Source organism: Grus americana, unplaced genomic scaffold, assembly GCF_028858705.1.
Source record: "Grus americana isolate bGruAme1 unplaced genomic scaffold, bGruAme1.mat H_81, whole genome shotgun sequence".
NCBI classification, from domain to species: Eukaryota; Metazoa; Chordata; class Aves; order Gruiformes; family Gruidae; genus Grus; species Grus americana.
In genome coordinates, this window is record NW_026561406.1 from 1 (window position 1) to 18,246 (window position 18,246).

Genomic DNA, 18,246 nt, shown 5'->3' on the forward strand with positions numbered 1-18,246 from the left:
CTCTAAAATCGTGAATGTGAAACCCTGTCCCTTACCGCTGGCAGCGAGGGAGGGAATCGCTCCGGTGATAAGAGAGCTGCAGGAGCAGGGGCTAATTATTCCAACTCACTCCCTTATATAACTCCCAGCGTGGCCAGTTCGCAAACCGAATGGAAGTGGCGGCTAACGATCGATTATCGATGCTTAAACGCCGCACCAGTTCCTCTGACAGCGGCCGTGCCTATTAGGGCCGAACCGATTGGCACCATACAGGAACAGTCCATAAAATGTCAGCCACCATTGATGCAAAGACATGGTTTTCATGGTTCCTCTACAGGAAGGTGATAGTGAGCTAGATTTGCATTTCATGGGAAGGTATACAATATACCTTTACCTCGTTTGCCCCCAAGGATATCGGCACTCGCGCCTACCTTGGCGCACCACGCCCTGGCCCAAGCACTGTCAGAAATCATCCCTGAGGAGGGAGTTAAAACCTACCAATACATCGATGATATATTGGTGGGGGGTCCGATGCCACTGCGGTGGGACAAACCCAAAAGAAAACGATCACTCACCTGGAAAGTTTAGAACTTCAGGTCCAGCAGAAAAGATACAACTCCCCTCCCCCCGAGGTGAAGTTCCTAGGTATATGGTGGAAAGGAGGAGCGATTTCTATTCCCCCCGAAACCTTGGCTACTTTAGAACAGATAAAAATCCCAGGGGACAAAAAAAGGAACTGCAACATATCCTAGGCTTGCTGGTATTCTGGAGGAAACAGATGCCGGATTTTTCTGTCACAGCTCGTCCCCTGTAGGATTTAACGCGCAAAAAAGCTACCTGGGATTGGACTCCTACTCATGAGGAAGCCCTGAAAATTACTAGTGTTTTGAAGCAGGAACATATCAAGCTTTGGGTCCACTACACCCGACAGATGCGCTCCAAATTGAATGGGGTTTTGCAATTCATGGGGCATCTATACACGTGTGGCAGCGTGGGCCGGAGGGTCCGACCCGCCCCCATTGCGTTTCATTCACGCGCGGCTTGAAAGATGCAGAAAAGCGATACTCGGTCTGGGAAAAGGGTCTTTTTTGTGGTGAGTCTAGCCTTGCAGGAGGCTGAAAGAATGATACGGCAACAATCCATAATCCTGCGCGGGCCCTTTAAGGTCCTAAACCCCGTACTGGCAGGCACCCCCACCCCCTGTGGCAGTTGCCCAGTGGGAAAGGGTCAGGAAGCGGTATGCCCAGCTAGAGCCTTACAGTCACGCTTAGCCAGTGGAGGAGGGAGCACCCAAAATGCTCCAAATAACACAGGAAAAATCATCCACGCCCTGATGAGGAAACCCCTTCTTCCTACATAAAGGAAGCCCCCTCATTGGAATGCCACCTGAAAAATGTGTGCTTTACTGAGGCCTCTTGGAGGAGGGAGGGGAAAGTATGGAAATACCGAGCAGCTGCTCTGCACGTTGATTCTGGGGAGCCAATTGCAACAGAAGGAGAAGGGAGCACTCAGGTGGGGGAACTGAGAGCAGTTTGGAGTGTGGTAAATGAGAGAGACAGGCAGGATGGACCCGTACACATCTCCACTGATCCTTGGCCGTAGTCAAGGGATGCACCGAGCGGCTCTCCTTTTTGGGAACAAAAGCAGTGGGAAGTAAACCGGGTGCCCGTATGGCAGAGGAAAAAGTGGGAGGAGATATTAAATGTGGCCAAGCAAAAGCCCGTATTGGTGGGGTGGGTAGCCGCCCACCAAGGGGGGGATCACCCAGCGCGCATATCCGAACAATCAGGTGGACTCGCTCACCCGCCTGGCTGTGCTGGCGGAAGAGAGAGAAGAGGAGAAATGGGAACGCTTAATGGAGTGGCTACACGTGATACGTGGTCACTCGGGAGTCAAAGATCTTCTTAAGGAGGCTGGGAGCAGAGGATGGCCTGCTCCCCGAAAACTCCGTAGCACAGTAATTTCTGCCTGCGGCCTATGCCGGACCAGACTGGAAAAGCACCCCTGACAAGATCCTCCACTCCGTCTGAGGGATGGAAAGGACTATGGGAAACCTGGCAGGTCGATTACATAGGGCCTTTCAAGAAATCAGAAGGGAAACAGTATGTGCTTGTTGGGGTGGAAGTAATATCGGGACTTGTTCAGGCCGAAGCAGTAGCACGGGCGACTGGGGAAAAAACAGTCAAAGGGTTAAAGTTGCGGTTTAGCTTTTTACCTAAACCTAAATCGATTCAATCAGACAACGGCAGCCACTTTACTGCCGGGGTGGTCCAGGCGTGGGCAAAAACCGAGGGAATACAGTGGACATTCCATACCCCCTACTATCCCCAAGCTAACAGGAGAGATAGTAGAAAGGACCAATGGACTCCTAAAAGGCATCCTCAGGCCTCGTGGCCCTGGGTGGTCCGCAAGACTCCCGCATGCCATTGCCAGAGTAAATGGTCGATGGGGGATAAATGGATGCCCTGAACTCCTGCTTTCTGTCCAACACCCCCCTCCTTGCTCCCTGGAAAGAGGGAGAAAAAGGACCCTGTAAAACCCTTACACTCTCCAGGACGACCTGTTCTGGTGGACCTCCCAACAGCGGGGGAGGTGCCTCTGACCCTTAAAACTCCACTGAACACCTATTCATGGATAGCTGCTGATGCCCATGGAAAGGAACGCGAGATTAATACCGGGTGGATTGTCCATCCTTTTAACCACCGATTTGAAAGAATCGGGATCTTTTCCTCTGTTCTTTCTTACAGGCGTAACTACCAGAAACATCCTCCACCGCAGAAAGTCGAAGCTGGTGCTATTTTGGGGAATTTGTACTCGTAATCTGTGTGATACAGAGAGATACATAGCCAAACCATGACTGTCAATTCTGCTCAACACCGGCAATTGTGGGTCTGGTCCTATGTTCTTTGTCTCTCCCTATGTGTTAGAGGAATCCCAAGCCAAAATACCCCACGTCTGGCTTGGGAATTAGTTCAAGGTTTTGTTAGAATGTGGGCTTACCAAAATAAAGGTCTGTGGCTTACTTTACCTAGATCAGCCGAAGAAGGTTTAAGGTTTTTTTTATGTCACCTGTAAATCTGTCGTTTAGCTTTAATATGACTGATGCCACGTCTGTAACGTTCCTGTCACCCCGCTGGACCGTCAGGAATAACGGGCTGTATTTTCGACAACAGCCAATGATAAGGTCTGATATATATATGACGTTTGGAGTAAACCTCCAAAACAAGCCAAAAATGCAAAGTTATATTCAACAGTGGTGTGTAAAGCTACTAGACCATCATTTAATGTCTCTATTCCTTCTCCGATAGATAGATCAAACTCCTTATTTGCTGGCGCCAAAGGGAACACACCTGCTGGAAATGTCACTTTCAAAAAACTCACCAAGAAAACCTCCTGTTGTTATTATCCATGGGATCCTCTGTTTGATCCATTGGCAAAACCTGCTTTCTGTGAAGCAAACTGTTCTACTCGATGGGACCCACAATGGTGTATCCTACTCCCGAATAAGACTCATATGACCTCTTGAGATAGAAATAATTTGATGTGGGCTTGGTCAGGAAACAAAGTGGGAGAAGTTTTTATAGAGCCCAAATTTGATCCACCTATCAGGGAAGTTGAAAACCCCCTTTTTAATTGTTCTGAGAGAACCACTTGTGATTCGGGACCAGGAGATCCTCCTGAAACTTGGTTTATTGATAGTCTCAGAACTCTAATTCGAGATATGTGCACGTGCTGGGGATATCCTTCAAAGGGATGGCGAAATAGCGACAAAACTTGTAATACCACTCTTCCCAGAAGTCGCAATTTTTTTAAACAAGAACGGCGTGGAGTACCCTTTACTCATTATCCCCTACAAGGGACGCCTTTAAACACCAAACCTATTATATGTGCTATCAATTATATGGATCAATATACCTGTAAAACTAGCATATGTCCAGCCCCACTGGGACTAGCATGGGGGTGCTCCAATGGAAAATTTTACTCTCACTTAACACGGGAATATCACGCCGGCCTGAGCTGTGGATTAGCTATCCCTTCTTTGTGTCCATCTCGTGTTTTTCATCTTATAGCACCTTCCGGCGATCGCGTGGAGAAGCGGGAAGTAATCCAAAGGCTCGTCCCGATGGGGCGATTAATGGAGTCCAAACTCCCAGTTATTATACTGCTGCACAACTAACTGCGTTAATGTTTGAGAATATTTTTACCCCTTATGTAACCTTGAAACGACACCAGTTTGTCCTAGAAAATATTACCTGGCAGGTACGTCTTTTAAGTAACTGGACACGATATGCTTTTGGAGCATTAAACTTACAGGTCCAACAGGTATCAAAGATAACCCTTCAGAATCGTCTAGCGCAGGTTCTTCAGTTTCAAACACAGCCCCACCTCCGGTTCTCCGAACCCTTGCCGAGTCTGAAGCGTTCACGTCCACAGGCCTGGCTCTGACAGCTCTGGGCAAGCTCTGCTTACAGCTCTTTATGAATTCTGACAGCACATCAATGTAGCCAAAGGTGGTGTGGGCTGTAAAACAGCTCCACACCTGGGTTTGGAGCATCCCACTCCACGACAGAGGATTTGGCTTAGTAACAAAACGGTGAACCTTACCCTGCTTTAGCAGCTTCTTTAAGGCTGGTTCTTAAACCAGCTCTTTTTCCCCGTCAGTCTCTAATTTCTGAGACTCGCGCTTGCTCATTCTTTCTGTCAAAGACTTATTTTAACATCAAAATTATCAGAATGGGATAGTTTCACTTGCATCATGATTTGCTTGAAGAAATTCCGGGCTGGTAAATACCGGGTTTGGCTTCACTCACACTGCCCTAAGCACTGCCCCAACGCAGTCACACGATCCCAGAAGGTACAAGACTTCACGTGCTTCCATTAAAAAACACAAGAGCAAATATGCCCTGCAACAGTTCTGAGTGGCCTCATTATCTTTACACCTTCCCAAAAGGTTTAGTTCTGGCATTGTTGCCAAAAGAGTCGTCACTGTGCTTCTCACAACTCGCACCTTCTTTAGCAAATGCTGCTGCAGGATCTGTCGCAGCCTCTAGGGGAAGGTCCCTTTTGCTTTGATGCGTCCCGGGAAGATGCTCCTGAAGAGCTGAGTGAAGTAACCCAGCGGGAAAATCAAAATTCTTAGACACAGTGTCAGGGTCTTTGGCCATGCAGAAACCATGAGTGATGCTTCACAGTGATGCTTGAACGTAATGTTAAAACTCCTCTGAGCGTACAAACTCTCTCTCTCTCTCCTCTTATGTGTACACTCCTTTATACAGACTCTTCCTGTATTCCATTCAACTCTACATTGTCACTTTCTGACTGACTCTGATTTTGAAAAGAAAGTAATAGAAGCATCCGTTCCCTGCTGGGAGACATTTTTGTTTGCTAAGATAAGTTTCTTCCCTGTGTACCTTCTCTTCAGGATAGAAGAGGGTAACTCTCTTGCCCCTCTGACTATTCAGATGATCTCTAAAAAGGTAGATTCGTTAAAGGGTGGTTGACTGTTGTCGACAATGAAATGCATGTCTAAATCCCATGTAGATGGTTTCTCCACTGCACTTAACGGGAGATTAAATATAGGCAGCAGAGAGAGACCTTTCCCATTTAGTCTTGGCACAAGTAGACTAAAATACACTTTCTTTTCCCATTTCTTAACCTACCTCCTTTTGACGAACATTTGCACCCATGTCAGCTCTTGCAGAGGTTTTCCTAAATGCGCCTCGTTTATCTTCGCCTCATGTAAAGGCAATTACGACTAAGCGTGGTGGGTTGACCCTGGCTGGACAGCAGGTGCCACCCAAAGCCGCTCTATCACTCCCCCTCCTCGGCGGGACAGGGGAGAGAAAACATAGCAAAAGGCTCGTGGGTCGAGATAAGGGCAGGGAGATCAGTCAGCAATTACTGTCACGGGCAAAACAGACTGAGCTTGGGAAAATTAATTTATTACTCATTGAACCAGAGTCGAGTAATGAGAAGCAAAACCAAATCTTAAAAACACTTTCCCCCCACCCCTCCCTTCTTCCCGGACTAAACTTCACTCCTAATTTTCTCTGCCTCGTCCCCCCGAGCAGTGCAGGGGGACGACGAATGGGGGTGCCGTCAGTTCATCACACGTTGTGTCTGCCCCTCCTTCCATAGGCTGAAATGGGCAAGATCTTGGGAGGGGATGTAGCCAGGAACGCTGACCCACACCGACCAAAGGGATATTCCTGCCTCCAAATCGGGCAAGAGCCAGGTCTGAGGCAGAGCCATCGCGGGGTGTGCACAGGCAGAAGGGAAAGCAGCAGCCACCTCCCTCCGACCCGTCAGCGGACATTCATTGACAAGGTCGCACCCTTGTTCTACAGTCACAGGCTGCTTTATTCTCTTTCCTGCTTTATCTCAGAAGAGCTGGGACCTCGCTGGGCGGCTCCCAAAGGCGGCCGCCAGCTTTGGTGGCAGGACCCAGTCAAGGATGTCTCCCTTCAGCACAACCACGATGAGGATGGCGATCTGGAGGAAGGCGAGGAACAGAAGAAGTCTCCTGGGGGACAGGAGAGGGGTCAGGCAGAGCAGGGGCCCAATTTGCCTCCGCTCTTTCCAAACACCCTCTTCAAATGCCACCGTGGGACCATGCACCGTGCCGGGCACAGCACTCCCCGCTCAGGACTGGAGTGAGGGGCCCGGGCACCTCTCTCAGCTCTACTGTCCGTCTCCCCAGTGGGCCCCCAAATGCCCCCCTTACGCGCCCCCCAAGCTAGGAAGAAAAGACATACTGAAACATTTCATCCCGGAGAAGTCCCAAGCTGCCTAACGCCCTTGGGACCACCGGCACGGGCACCCCACTGCCTACGAAGAGCGAGCACCGGGCCTTGCAGACAGACCTGCTTCGCTCCTCTTCTCTGCCAGCGGGAGATTCTGCTTTCTCCCAGTGACGCTGGAGCTTTGGTGAGCGACCCTGGGCTGCGAAGCTTGAGCTGAACCATCGGGCTGCTTGTCCTTCAAGCCCCGTTCCCCTTCCCTGTGTCCCTTGCAGCCTGTCCCACCTAGGTGTTTTCCATCCCTTATCCTCCTGCCAAGGGTGCAAGGTCCCTTGGAGCACGAGCATCCTCCTCCTGAGAGAGAAAGCTCCCTTCCCCACTAGAGGCACAAGATGCTGGAAGCTCCCTGGAAGATCTTTCCCAAGGAACACACACACGTCAAGCTGCCAAACATCTCCTTTCTTTTATTTTTCTTCCTAAAGGAGCTCTTGGGCCTGCGGGCGGTCGTTGCGGCTCGCCGTCTTCCCGTGAACCTGTACTCGGTAGACACAGGTGTACTCGGGGTTTCCCCAGTTGCTGTGCACCCGGAGTGTGATGTAGCGAAAGGTCCGGGGAAGCTCCTTCTGTAAAGAAATGGGGGGAGCCATCATTACAGAGGTGGCAAGAGCCACAGCACATCGCCGGCGCCCCCTCTGCCCGCGCTCCCCCTGCTGAGGACCAAACAGCAGCCCTGGCGAAGGAGGAAGCCAGGGCAACCAGACCCCTCTTTGCCAGGGCCATGGAGGAACCCTCTGTGCCTAGAAAGCAAAGGTCTGGCCTCAGAGGCTTGCTGAGGGGAGCTGTGGAAAGCGGAGGCGTTTTGCTGCCTGGGCTGCTCTGGGACACGGGAAGCGTCCCGCTGAGGGGGAAGACGTCTGCCCTCCTCCCTCCTGCCGTCTCCCCTGAGGGGGACTGTTTCCCTTCCTGGACCCCTTCCCACCGCTGCTTTCTCTACACTCGCTACGCGGAGGAAAAGGAAAGCCCTTGCAAAGGTGGGTCAGCTGCCTCAGCCAGCAGAGCAAAGCCCCATTTGGTCTCCCCTTGCTGTCCTCCCTGCAGGAGCAAGCAGCGTGGGAGAGCAGAGACTGGCTGGGGTGATCCTCTGCACTCTTTCCCCAAGGGCTTGCGGACAACCCTGCCTTCTTCCCGGGCATCCTGCCCACAGCTCTTGCGGTACCTGCACATGGAATGTCTGAGCGATCTCCTTGTGCACGTCGTAGGTGAACGTCCCCAGGAGCGTTTCTGCCGTTGCCTCATCCGCTCCCTCAAAGACAAGAGACAAAGGGAGCCGGTCAGGCTCGAGCAGGGCGTCGGCAAAAGGGCATGCCGAGGCTGAACCCGGGAACCCTTCCCCACCTCCCTCGGCTCTAGCGGCAGTCTAGCACAGCTTGGGCTGACTCGGGGTCAGGGGGCGTTGAGCGCGTGCTCCAGGAGCCTCGGCCACGAAGCAGAGAAGAAGCCCCCAGAGGCACAGAACCCCACGAGCCCCCAGTGCCCCCCCCCGGGGGATGCGGTGCTCTGCAGCAGCCAGCCCCAGACGGCTGTCTGAGAGTAAGCGCCGTGAGAAGCACGTCTCTGGCACAGCTTTTCCCCGGGGCCGGGCCCCCCCAAGAAGCGCAAGGCAAAGACTTACGGAGACAGCAAACTCTTTGGGGGCGCTGCTGACCTCCCCGGAAGGAGAGACTGCCTCGGAGATATGCCAGATGGTGAAAGCCGTTGGCCAGACTGGCTCAGGCAGACGGATGACCACGTGGCCTCGAGATCCTTGGAAAGCCCAGCAGCTGCCCGGGGCAATACGGAGCTGAAACCAGAAAGCCATGACCATGAGCGGCAAGGCAGCCAAAGAGCCAACGGAGCTGCTTGTTTGGCCAGAAGCAGAGACCTTGCCTTGCCTGTGGGCTGCAATCCTGCTCGTAAATGGGTACGAGTCGATGGGCAGCAGGGCAATACGGAAGGGTTCCTACAAAACCTCTGGGCTCTACCACCTTTCCCGAGGCAGCTCTGCTTTCTTGGAGCCTGCAGAGGCAGGGCAGGTCTCCCTAGTGCACCTCACCCCACCGCCCTTCAAAGATTGCCCTGCAGCTGCAGGGTCCAATGCAGACTTGGACCCTGCTTCAGACTTGGTCATGCAGGTTAGGTCCGGGGGCCCGGAGGAGCGTCTCTCCCTGCTCCCATGGCTCAGCAGCCCCCACCCACTCCGGAAAGGGACCCTCCGAGTTGCGGTTTGGCAGTGGGGCCGCCGAGGACAAAGTTCCTCGGCTAACTGCAACCAAGGCTGGTGGGCAGGTCACAGCAGCTGGGTTCAGCACGGTCCCCCTCCTGATGGGAGGGTAGTGCCGTCAGGAATCGCAGGGGTCAGGAGTGCGATGCAGACTGCAGGGCCGAGCGGTACGGCCGTGCTGAAGGGAAGTGCTGTGCACTTGGTCTGCCAATCCGAAAGCAAGGAGGTGAACCGCCAAGTCAGGACTTCCCTTGTGATACCTGCAAGATTGTCTCTGGAGGGTTTGCAGAAGAGAAGGCGAATGGAAAAAGCCACCAGGTCTTCTTGCCTTGCCCACCATAACTCTTGGATGTCCTCTTCTCATCAATGGTGGCACCTGACATGAAGGCAGACAGAGATTAGGAGTTGGAGCAGTGCATGAGGATGCATTTCTCAGGCTTGAAAGCAGATCTTGGCAGACTTTGGGGGAGTGCCATACGCAAACCGAGGGCAGCGAGACTTTCTGTCTGCATACCTAAGGCTTCCAGAGCCCAGTCACGCATCTGGATGGAGTCGTCAAGGGCCTTCTCAATTGCCGCCTGGGCCAACCGCAGAATTTCCTGGGAAAGAATTGCAAAGGGAGAGATGGCAGTGACCACCACCACACGCACGAACCGTTCTGCATAAAACCCTGGTCCTAGCACAGAGCCAAGGAGCACCTCCGTGTCACAAAACACAAGGCAAGACCTGTCAGAAAAGGTGCTGACTTTGAGAGTGCCAAGAGGACGCCGCAGGAGGGAGCCCAGAAAGGGAGCGAGGTCTCTCATCTACCGCCAGCACCCTTACCTCTCTCTTCTCCTCTTGGACACCATGGTCTTCAAGGACCTCGCTCACTGCCTGCACTATGTTCCCCTTTGCATCAGACACCTGAGCCACCGTCTCCTTGAGCTCCCGCATCTTCAGCTCCAGCCAAGCCTGTGAGTTCCTGGAGGCAAAGAGAAAGCAGGTCTTGTCCAGCAGCTGCCCAGCCTCTGCAGGCAGGCAGGCTCCCAACGCCACGCAGAGAAGGGTCCCGTGGGCCTGGGCCCCCCCCCATCCCCCAGAGCCTTTCTGTCCTCTGGTTTACAAAGGGCTCCCTTCCACCACCGCGAGTAGTAGACGGGGAAGGTCAGGAGCCCTGGGCGTGAGGCGAGTGCGTGCAGGCAGCACGATGGCTCCACAGAGTGCGTTCCTTGGCGAGAAAGCACTCTTACCTCAGAGACTGCAGCTCCGCTTCCGGAAGCCCTGGCGCCTCCTGCAAGGTAAAGAGGGGGTGGGATGGACTCTGGAAGTAGCTCGTTTACTGCCAAAATTGACGCTTGGGAGAGACACTCCGCTGGAGCAAGCACGAGCAGCACTGCCAGGGCTTCCCCAAGGAGACTCCCCTAGGGAGAGCAGGCAGAATTTCCTGCTGCTTCAAGTCACTTTGGAGACACCGCGACCCAAAGGTTGGTCTCTTTGACCAGCCATGTTCAGCAGAGCATCTTTCGGGTCTCCGTCTGACCCCCGAGGCTATCCAAGAGGGATGCAGGCAGCAAAGGCACCTTCTGCCAAAGTGCTCCACACTTCAGCCTGCCATTCTGCCAAGGTCGCTCCAGGAGAACCGGCTCCATGTTGAACCCCATCAAGGCGCTGAGGAGTTTGGAGGACAAACAGACGTGCCCCTCCCCCCTGCCTCTGCCCCCCTCCCACCCCGCCTTTTCCGCCTCAGTGGTGACGGGCATAAAAATGAGCCCCGTGTTCCCAGGGGAGGCAGGAGGGCAGAAGCACAGCCTTTGCAGGCGTTGGCTTTCCCACAGCAAGAGGCACTTACCCACCGCACTCCCTTTCCCCACACCGTGGAGATCAAGCAGTAGACAACAGCTGTGGATCACATTGTCAAGAGATGGTTATTTTCCTCAGGAGCTGGTCGCTCTCCCCAGGACTGAGAGGACCGTTTTTGGTCAGGGGTACTCACCAGACAGGATGGGAAGCAGCAGGAACAGGAGCCTCAGGACCCGCCTGCCCTTCTGCTGGCTGTCACAGTGTCTAAAAGAGAGGGAACGCTATTGTCACCAAAGCCCAAGGTTGGGACACATATTTGCCAGGGGTCCCTTTAGGAGCTCACTTGCCACCAGGAGGAACCTGGTGCTCAGCACAGCTGCAAGCGCGAGGGCCCAAGGGCCTTTGGGAAGGTGTGGCCCGTTGAACACCGCCCCTGGGACACAAAGACCTCTGGCCTGACACGGGGAGGGGCAGCAGCATGGCCCCACTCAGCTCTCCCCAGAGAAGGGGCAGGGCCGTGCCCCCGGAGTGGGGTTGCTGGGCTGCCGGGCTGGAGGGCACTAGTGCAGACAGCCCCTATGCTCTGGGTCTGCCTGCTCTGCCGGGAAGCCAGGCAGCACACAAGGCTTCTGGCCGGATCCCTCCCTGCTTTCTGGGCCCCATTGCACCCACCTGCCCATCCTGGCTGAGATCCCTGCAATTGCAGCACACTGGCCAGGAGGAGGGAAAAGCCTGCTCTTCTCCCGAGACCCAGGCACCTCTTCTCCAGGCATCCGCTTGCTGCTGAAAGCGCTCTGCTTCGCACTGCTGCCCACCTCTGCAGCGTGGGGTTTTATGGCGGACAGCAGGTTATGACCTCACAAGAGCCGGCTGGTGATGCCCATGATGACCTCAGAGGGGCTGCCCAGGACGGGGTGGCTGTGCCACCCGGGAGGGAGACACCCTGCGGGTTAGCCCCCACCCACACCCGCAGCTCGCAGAGACAAGGGGTCCAGAAGCACGTGGGAGCACAGAGAGCGAGCGGCACCTCCTTTGGCTGCCCCGGCAAGCTGCTGTGCCGTTACACACCTCCTCCTGCGCCGGGCGGTGGCATGCCCTGTGCTCCGGGCTTCTACTGGGGCCGCCAGAGCTGGTTGCAGAACTCCAGGTGGGGTCTCACGAGAGCGGAGGAGAGCGAGAGAGTCCCCTCCCTGGACCTGCTGGTCACGCTTCTTTGCATGCAGCCCAGGATACAGGAAAGATGGTCAGGGACTGTTTATCAGGGAGTGTAGCGACAGGACAAGGGGTAATGGGTTTAAGTTGAAGGAGGGTCGATTTAGATTAGATGTTAGAAAGAAATTCTTTACTGTTAGAGTGGTGAGGTACTGGAACAAAGAGGTTGTGGGTGCCCCATCCCTGGAAGTGTTTAAGACCAGGTTGGATGAGGCTTTGGGCAATGTGGTCTAGTGGAGGGTGTCCCTGCCCACAGCAGGGGGGTTGGAACTAGATGATCTTTAAGGTCCCTTCCAACCCAAACCATTCTATGATTTTATGATTCTATGATACGGTTGGCTTTCTGGGCTGCGAGCGCAAGAGAATTGACCAGGGCCAGTTCTGCCCCTCCTGGTACGACCCCAAGCTCTTCTACCGCCTGCTGTCGCATGCGCTGTCTGAGGAGACCTACAGCGCCCTGGCGTATGCACTGGGAAAGATCCTCCCCGTGGCCAGTGAGGGGCTGCTGCCCTTTTGACAGCCCCTGCCAATAAAGCCTTTTCTATCTCCGCCTCCATGTGCACACCTCGGGTGCGTGCGTTGGGGCGCAGGGAGAGGGTCTTGCCCTGCGTGCCGCTCCGCGCAGCCTCTCCAGGCCAGGCCCAGTCTCATCTGCAAGGCACTGGGCACCGCCACCCTGCCTGCCGCAAGCCAGGTCCCTGCGTGCCAGCCTCACCTGGCCTCCCTCCCTCCCTCCCTCCCTCCCTCTGTCGCCGCAGTATTTATGACGCTGTAGAATCGGGTGGAACCACCGTCTTCTCAGGCCACGGTCGTTTTCTTACTCCACCTTTTCGGCAACCATTTAGCAATGTGCAGGCCACCCCGGTAAGCGTGTCTGAGGCTACTCAGGCTCCAGCAGCCGGGGACTCATTTACACCGAGGCCGGCAAACACGCTCACCCACAGACCCCTAGACCCTTCCAAGCCCCCTCCCTTCCTCCCTCCCCAATGCTCCCCACGACCCCCACAGCCACCCTCCCACACCACAGCCCCACAGCCCCTGCCCTTCTCCCTCCCCACAGCCCCACGGCCCACGTCTCCTGCCTCCCCAGGCTCCCATCCCTGGTGGCACCACAGCCCAGCAGGCCCCTGTCCCCATTGTCGTGGTTTTACCCCAGCCGGCAGCTAAGCACCACGCGGCCGCTCGCTCGCTCGCTCCCACCCACCCACCCCCCCCCCCCCCCGGTGTGATGGAGGAGAGAGTCGGAAGAGTGACAGTGAGAAAACTCATGGGTTGAGATAAAGACACTTTAATAAGGAAAGCAAAAGCCGTGCGTTCATCTTACAGAAACACAGGTGGTGTGTTGCGTGGAGCTCCTGGGCACCAAAGCAGCTCAGGTCAGGTCCACTGCTGCACTTGCACTGCTTCTTGTAAGGCTTGTCCTCCGTTGGTTCAGGTGGTTCCTGCTACGGTAATTTCTCTAACACGCAACTCAAATCATGCACTACAACCATTTAAAAGCATTTCCATTACAGTCTCCACCCCTGGTCCCTCTGGGCCAGACCATCGGGTCTAACATTGCGATGAACTCCTCCCCTTGCCCCTGCTCCGGCTTGGACTTATCCACAGGCTGCAGTCCCTTAGGGGTGCACCTGCTCCAAGTGGAGCCTGACCTATGAGCCACAGTCTCTCCAGGGCTATACCTGCTGCGGCATAGACTTATCCACAGTCACAGTCGCTTCGAGGTGCACCTGCTCCAGCATGGCCTTACCCACAGCCACAGTCACTGCAGTCCCTTCAGAAATAAACCTGCCCTGTGGCGGGCACACGCTTTGAGGTGTTCCAGCATGACCCCACGCACAGCCACCGATGCTTCAAGGTGTACCTGCTGCAGCATGGACTTATCCACTGCGTGCAGCCGCTTGAGGGGCCAGAGCTGAAGCACGTGGGTCACTGCCTGCCTGCCTGCCTGCCTGCTGCATGCCCCCACCCCTTCCTCCTGGCATCCCCCCGCCTGCCGGCAGCCGTGGCTCTCTGAGCACGGGAGAGACCGCATTCCGCTTGGGAGTCTGCAAGCATGGTGTCTGCCCGGGCTAGAGCAGAGGGATAGTCTTCCTTTTTCCCCTTCCCGGGCTGTAGCTTGGGGGCTGGATGCTTGAGCTCTGTGCTGGAGCCCACGCGGAGTGGCCGTCCGTGCACATCTGTGGTGCACACCCGTGGTGCACACGCCTGCGTGTGAGTGTCTGCGTGTGCCTGGTGGGAGGCCGCGCGCAGCCTGGCTCATGCCTGGTGCTGGGGCGGGGAGCTGTGAGAGCCGGATGGTCAAGGAACAGGCAAACCCCACGGGGAGACGCCGACAGGCAGCACCCGCAGTCGCTCCCGCCCGCATGCTAAGAGTGGGTGCTGAGAGTGATGCCCTGTTTCCCCGTGGCGGCGGCTGGGCCCCGCCTCAGCTCTTGGCACCAGCCCCAGGGAGGTGACGGCCATGTCACAGTGGGCAGCGGTGGCCGTGTCACTGCGATGTCACTGTGCCTTTGTGAGACGGGCGCCCTGGCAGGTAGAAAGGGAGCTGCTCCCAGAGGCGGGGGAGCATTTGGAGGAGAACCCAACCTCGGTGCTACTGGGCAGGGGTTTGGAGAGCAGTCACCAACGACCTGTCCTGTGTCCGCCGTGCAGCGGAAGGTGCCCGACGGAGAAGAGGAGGTGAGGGCCGAGTACGCCCACGGTCCCCGCAGCCCTTGGCTGGGGGTCTGTGTGTGTCTGCCAGCGGCAGGGGGAAGGCAGCTGCCTGGACCGAGGCACGTGTGCTGCTGGGGCTGGTAAGGGGGGGACCAAGAGGAAGGGGATCCCGGGGGTGGGGAGCGTATTGAGCTCACAGGGTGGGATGTGGATGCTGGAGGTGGCGTGGCAGAGGCCCCAGGGCAGGAGGGGCCCTGTGAGCGCCCAGCATAGCAGGGCAGGGGAAGCTCCTTCTCTCCTCAGCCCCCCACCACCTCCTGCCACGTGCTCGGCACCCAGCTGGCGCAGGCCGAGCCGAGCACGCAACTAGTGCACGTGCGTGCACAGGACCGCTGGCTGTGGGGGCTGCGGGCGCGCGAGCGCAGGCGGCTGACGGTGCTCCTCTCTGGGGGGAGGCTCCCGTGGCAGCCCTGGGCATCCCTGAGTGAGCATCTGCGTGGCCGTGTCCTGCGCGTGAGAGAGCGTGTGCGCGCCTGTACTCGGGGACTGTCCCCGCCAGTGTGCGTGCCTGACAGTGCCCGCGCCCGTGCCCCTCACACCCTGCTGGCTCCCGCCGCGCAAGTGCAGCCATGCTGGCAGAAGCGGTGAAGGAAGACCTCCGCATGCTCTGGGAGCGCCTGGCCCAGTGTTCTGCGGAGTCCGTAAGGCACAAGGAGCTGCTGCGGTGTCTGGTAGGTGTGGAGCGTTCCCCTTGCCCCCCGGGGCTGGGGCTGCGAGAGCTGAGCCCCTGACCCCTCCTTTGCCCACGCAGGGGAAGAAGCAGCAGGAGCTGAGGGAAGCCATGGAGGAGCTCAGGAGAGAGGTCAGTGTCCCCTCCTGCGCCCATGTCGGCCAGCAGCGGCGGCTGGGGCTGTGTCAGGGGCTCATTGCCTGTGTCCGGCTCCTCTTCCCAGAACTGTGATGTGGCGCGGTGTTTCCGAAACAACCGCCAGGAGCTCCAGGAGCTGGAGGGGCTGGTGGCCCAGACAAAGGTGAGTTCACAGAATCCCAGACGGCTTGAGGTTGGAAGGCACCTCTGGAGATCATCTTGTCTCGTGCACTTGCCCCTGCTCGAGCAGGGTCACCGAGAGCCAGGCGCTCGGGACCATGTCCAGGTGTGGACCACGTCCAGAGTTGGGCCTGGGGGTCCCTCTGTCTGCCCGCAGTGCCAGCAGGGCTGGGAAGGAGAGGGGACGCGAGGGCCAAGGCAGTGCCCGAAGGGAGCCGGGAGGGGATAAGGCGGAGGGCAGTGCGCTCGTGGGAGTGTGCCGGTGCCCTGACGGCTGCTCCTCTTCCCCTCCTCTCCCGCAGGAGCACTTTCAGATGGAGAACGGGGAGGCAGGCGTGAGCGTGGAAGAGGCGCAGAAGGTAGAGGGGAGAAGGAGGCCCGTCCTGACAGGGTCAGGGAGGGGGGTGCCAGTGCTGGGGCCGTGCAGCCCAGCAGCCGCAGCAGTGGTGTGGCTGGGGAGGACCTTTCCTTTGGGCCTCGATGGCATCCGTGATGGAGGGCTGGGGCCTCTGGATTGGGAGGGGGGTGCCGGGTAGTCTGGCGGTGGGCCCTCGCCGGTGCCACGGAGGTCCTCGTCCAGCCCCTGCCCCTCCTGGAGAGGTTCCTGTTCCCCTTTCTCTCGCAGGCAGACCTCTTTCAGGGAACGGCAGGAGGAGGCACAGCAGTGCCGGAGCTTTTCAAGGTCTGTGAACCAGATCCATCAGTCCCTCGGGGAGTGTCCAGAGCTGCTGGGCAATGGCGCTACTCCCAGGACAGCCGGGTGCCTGCCACCCTGGCCCTGGCCTGACTTCCCCATGCCCTGGGTGGGGACTGACTGGGGATGCCCTTTCCACCACGGCTCCCTGCAATGTGTCCCGCTTGCCTTGCAGACGGACCAGTGGTCAGAGCTGACAAAAGCTCTGCAGGAGCAAGTTGAGGTCAAGAAGGTACTGTGGCCAGGAGGGATGGGGGCTCGACACGTTTGTGAGGTTAAAGCCCCCTCAGAGCGAGCGTGGCATGGACTCTTGACTGGGCCCTTTGCTTTTCCAGCTGCTCAGGAACAAGCTCCAGCACCTCCAGGAGAGACAGGAATGCCTGCGAGAGCCAAGAGCTTTGTGAGTGGCAACGAGTCCCTGACTGAAACCTGTGGCAGCGGGACGGGGGGGTGCTGAGCAGCTGTGGCTGGGCAGCACCCCGGCTCCCTGTTGGCCACCACCCGGGGGGTCGCCATGCCGGCCGAGGTCTCTTCTCACAGCCCAGAACCCCATGGTTTCCGTAGCAGGGGGAAGAAGGTGCAGGCAGAACCACCAGAGGAGTCGCTGCTGCAGGAGATGGTGGCCGTGCAGCTGGTAGGACAGACAAGCCCGCTGTGGGCCTTGGGGAGGGAAGGGTCTGCTCTGTGCCCGAGGAACATGAGGGCACTGGTCTCAGCGGGGACGAGGGAGGGGCTCTGAGCCCCCAAACCTCGGCCCCCTCGCACACCCCAACACATGTCCCTGCTGTGCCTTGGCCTGTAGGAGGAGCAGCTGGCGTCAAGGAGGCATGGCATCACTTCTTGGCTGAGGTGAGTTGCCGGGGGGGGGGCTCGCGGTGCCGTGGCTCTTCGTAGGCAGTGGGGTGCCCGTGCCGGTGGTCCCAAGGGCATTAGGCAGCTTGGGACTTCTCCGGGATGAAATGTTTCAGTATGTCTTTTCTTCCTAGCTTGGGGGGCGCGTAAGGGGGGCATTTGGGGGCCCACTGGGGAGACGGACAGTAGAGCTGGGAGAGGTGCCCGGGCCCCTCACTCCAGTCCTGAGCGGGGAGTGCTGTGCCCGGCACGGTGCATGGTCCCACGGTGGCATTTGAAGAGGGTGTTTGGAAAGAGCGGAGGCAAATTGGGCCCCTGCTCTGCCTGACCCCTCTCCTGTCCCCCAGGAGACTTCTTCTGTTCCTCGCCTTCCTCCAGATCGCCATCCTCATCGTGGTTGTGCTGAAGGGAGACATCCTTGACTGGGTCCTGCCACCAAAGCTGGCGGCCGCCTTTGGGAGCCGCCCAGCGAGGTCCCAGCTCTTCTGAGATAAAGCAGGAAAGAGAATAAAGCAGCCTGTGACTGTAGAACAAGGGTGCGACCTTGTCAATGAATGTCCGCTGACGGGTCGGAGGGAGGTGGCTGCTGCTTTCCCTTCTGCCTGTGCACACCCCGCCATGGCTCTGCCTCAGACCTGGCTCTTGCCCGATTTGGAGGCAGGAATATCCCTTTGGTCGGTGTGGGTCAGCGTTCCTGGCTACATCCCCTCCCAAGATCTTGCCCATTTCAGCCTATGGAAGGAGGGGCAGACACAACGTGTGATGAACTGACGGCACCCCCATTCGTCGTCCCCCTGCACTGCTCGGGGGGACGAGGCAGAGAAAATTAGGAGTGAAGTTTAGTCCGGGAAGAAGGGAGGGGTGGGGGGAAAGTGTTTTTAAGATTTGGTTTTGCTTCTCATTACTCGACTCTGGTTCAATGAGTAATAAATTAATTTTCCCAAGCTCAGTCTGTTTTGCCCGTGACAGTAATTGCTGACTGATCTCCCTGCCCTTATCTCGACCCACGAGCCTTTTGCTA

The 18,246-nt window shown here is 57.0% G+C and overlaps 2 protein-coding genes across 4 annotated transcripts; one reads left to right on the plus strand and one right to left on the minus strand.

The window, feature by feature from the left end:
• Positions 1-6,360: 6,360 nt before the first annotated feature.
• On the minus strand, positions 6,361-10,622 carry LOC129200373 (SUN domain-containing protein 3-like). Its single transcript, XM_054811716.1, has 9 exons — positions 10,542-10,622; positions 10,212-10,252; positions 9,805-9,943; positions 9,494-9,578; positions 9,240-9,355; positions 8,392-8,559; positions 7,936-8,022; positions 7,218-7,342; positions 6,361-6,502 (listed from the first exon to the last, which is right to left on the minus strand). The coding sequence occupies exons 1-9, from the start codon at positions 10,620-10,622 to the stop codon at positions 6,361-6,363; spliced, it is 984 nt and encodes a 327-aa protein (XP_054667691.1).
• A 5,755-nt stretch (positions 10,623-16,377) lies between these two features.
• LOC129200378 (uncharacterized) lies at positions 16,378-17,725 on the plus strand. Of its 3 annotated transcripts, XM_054811723.1 has the most exons (5): positions 16,378-16,605; positions 16,709-16,773; positions 16,938-17,007; positions 17,176-17,222; positions 17,573-17,725. In XM_054811723.1, exons 1-5 carry the CDS (start codon positions 16,474-16,476, stop codon positions 17,712-17,714), a joined length of 456 nt encoding a protein of 151 aa, XP_054667698.1. In that variant the 5' UTR covers positions 16,378-16,473; the 3' UTR covers positions 17,715-17,725. The 3 variants fall into 3 exon arrangements, with proteins under 3 accessions (XP_054667698.1, XP_054667697.1, XP_054667696.1); XM_054811722.1 differs by having other exon boundaries at positions 16,378-16,773; XM_054811721.1 differs by having other exon boundaries at positions 16,378-16,773; positions 16,938-17,222.
• The last annotated feature ends 521 nt before the right edge of the window (positions 17,726-18,246 follow it).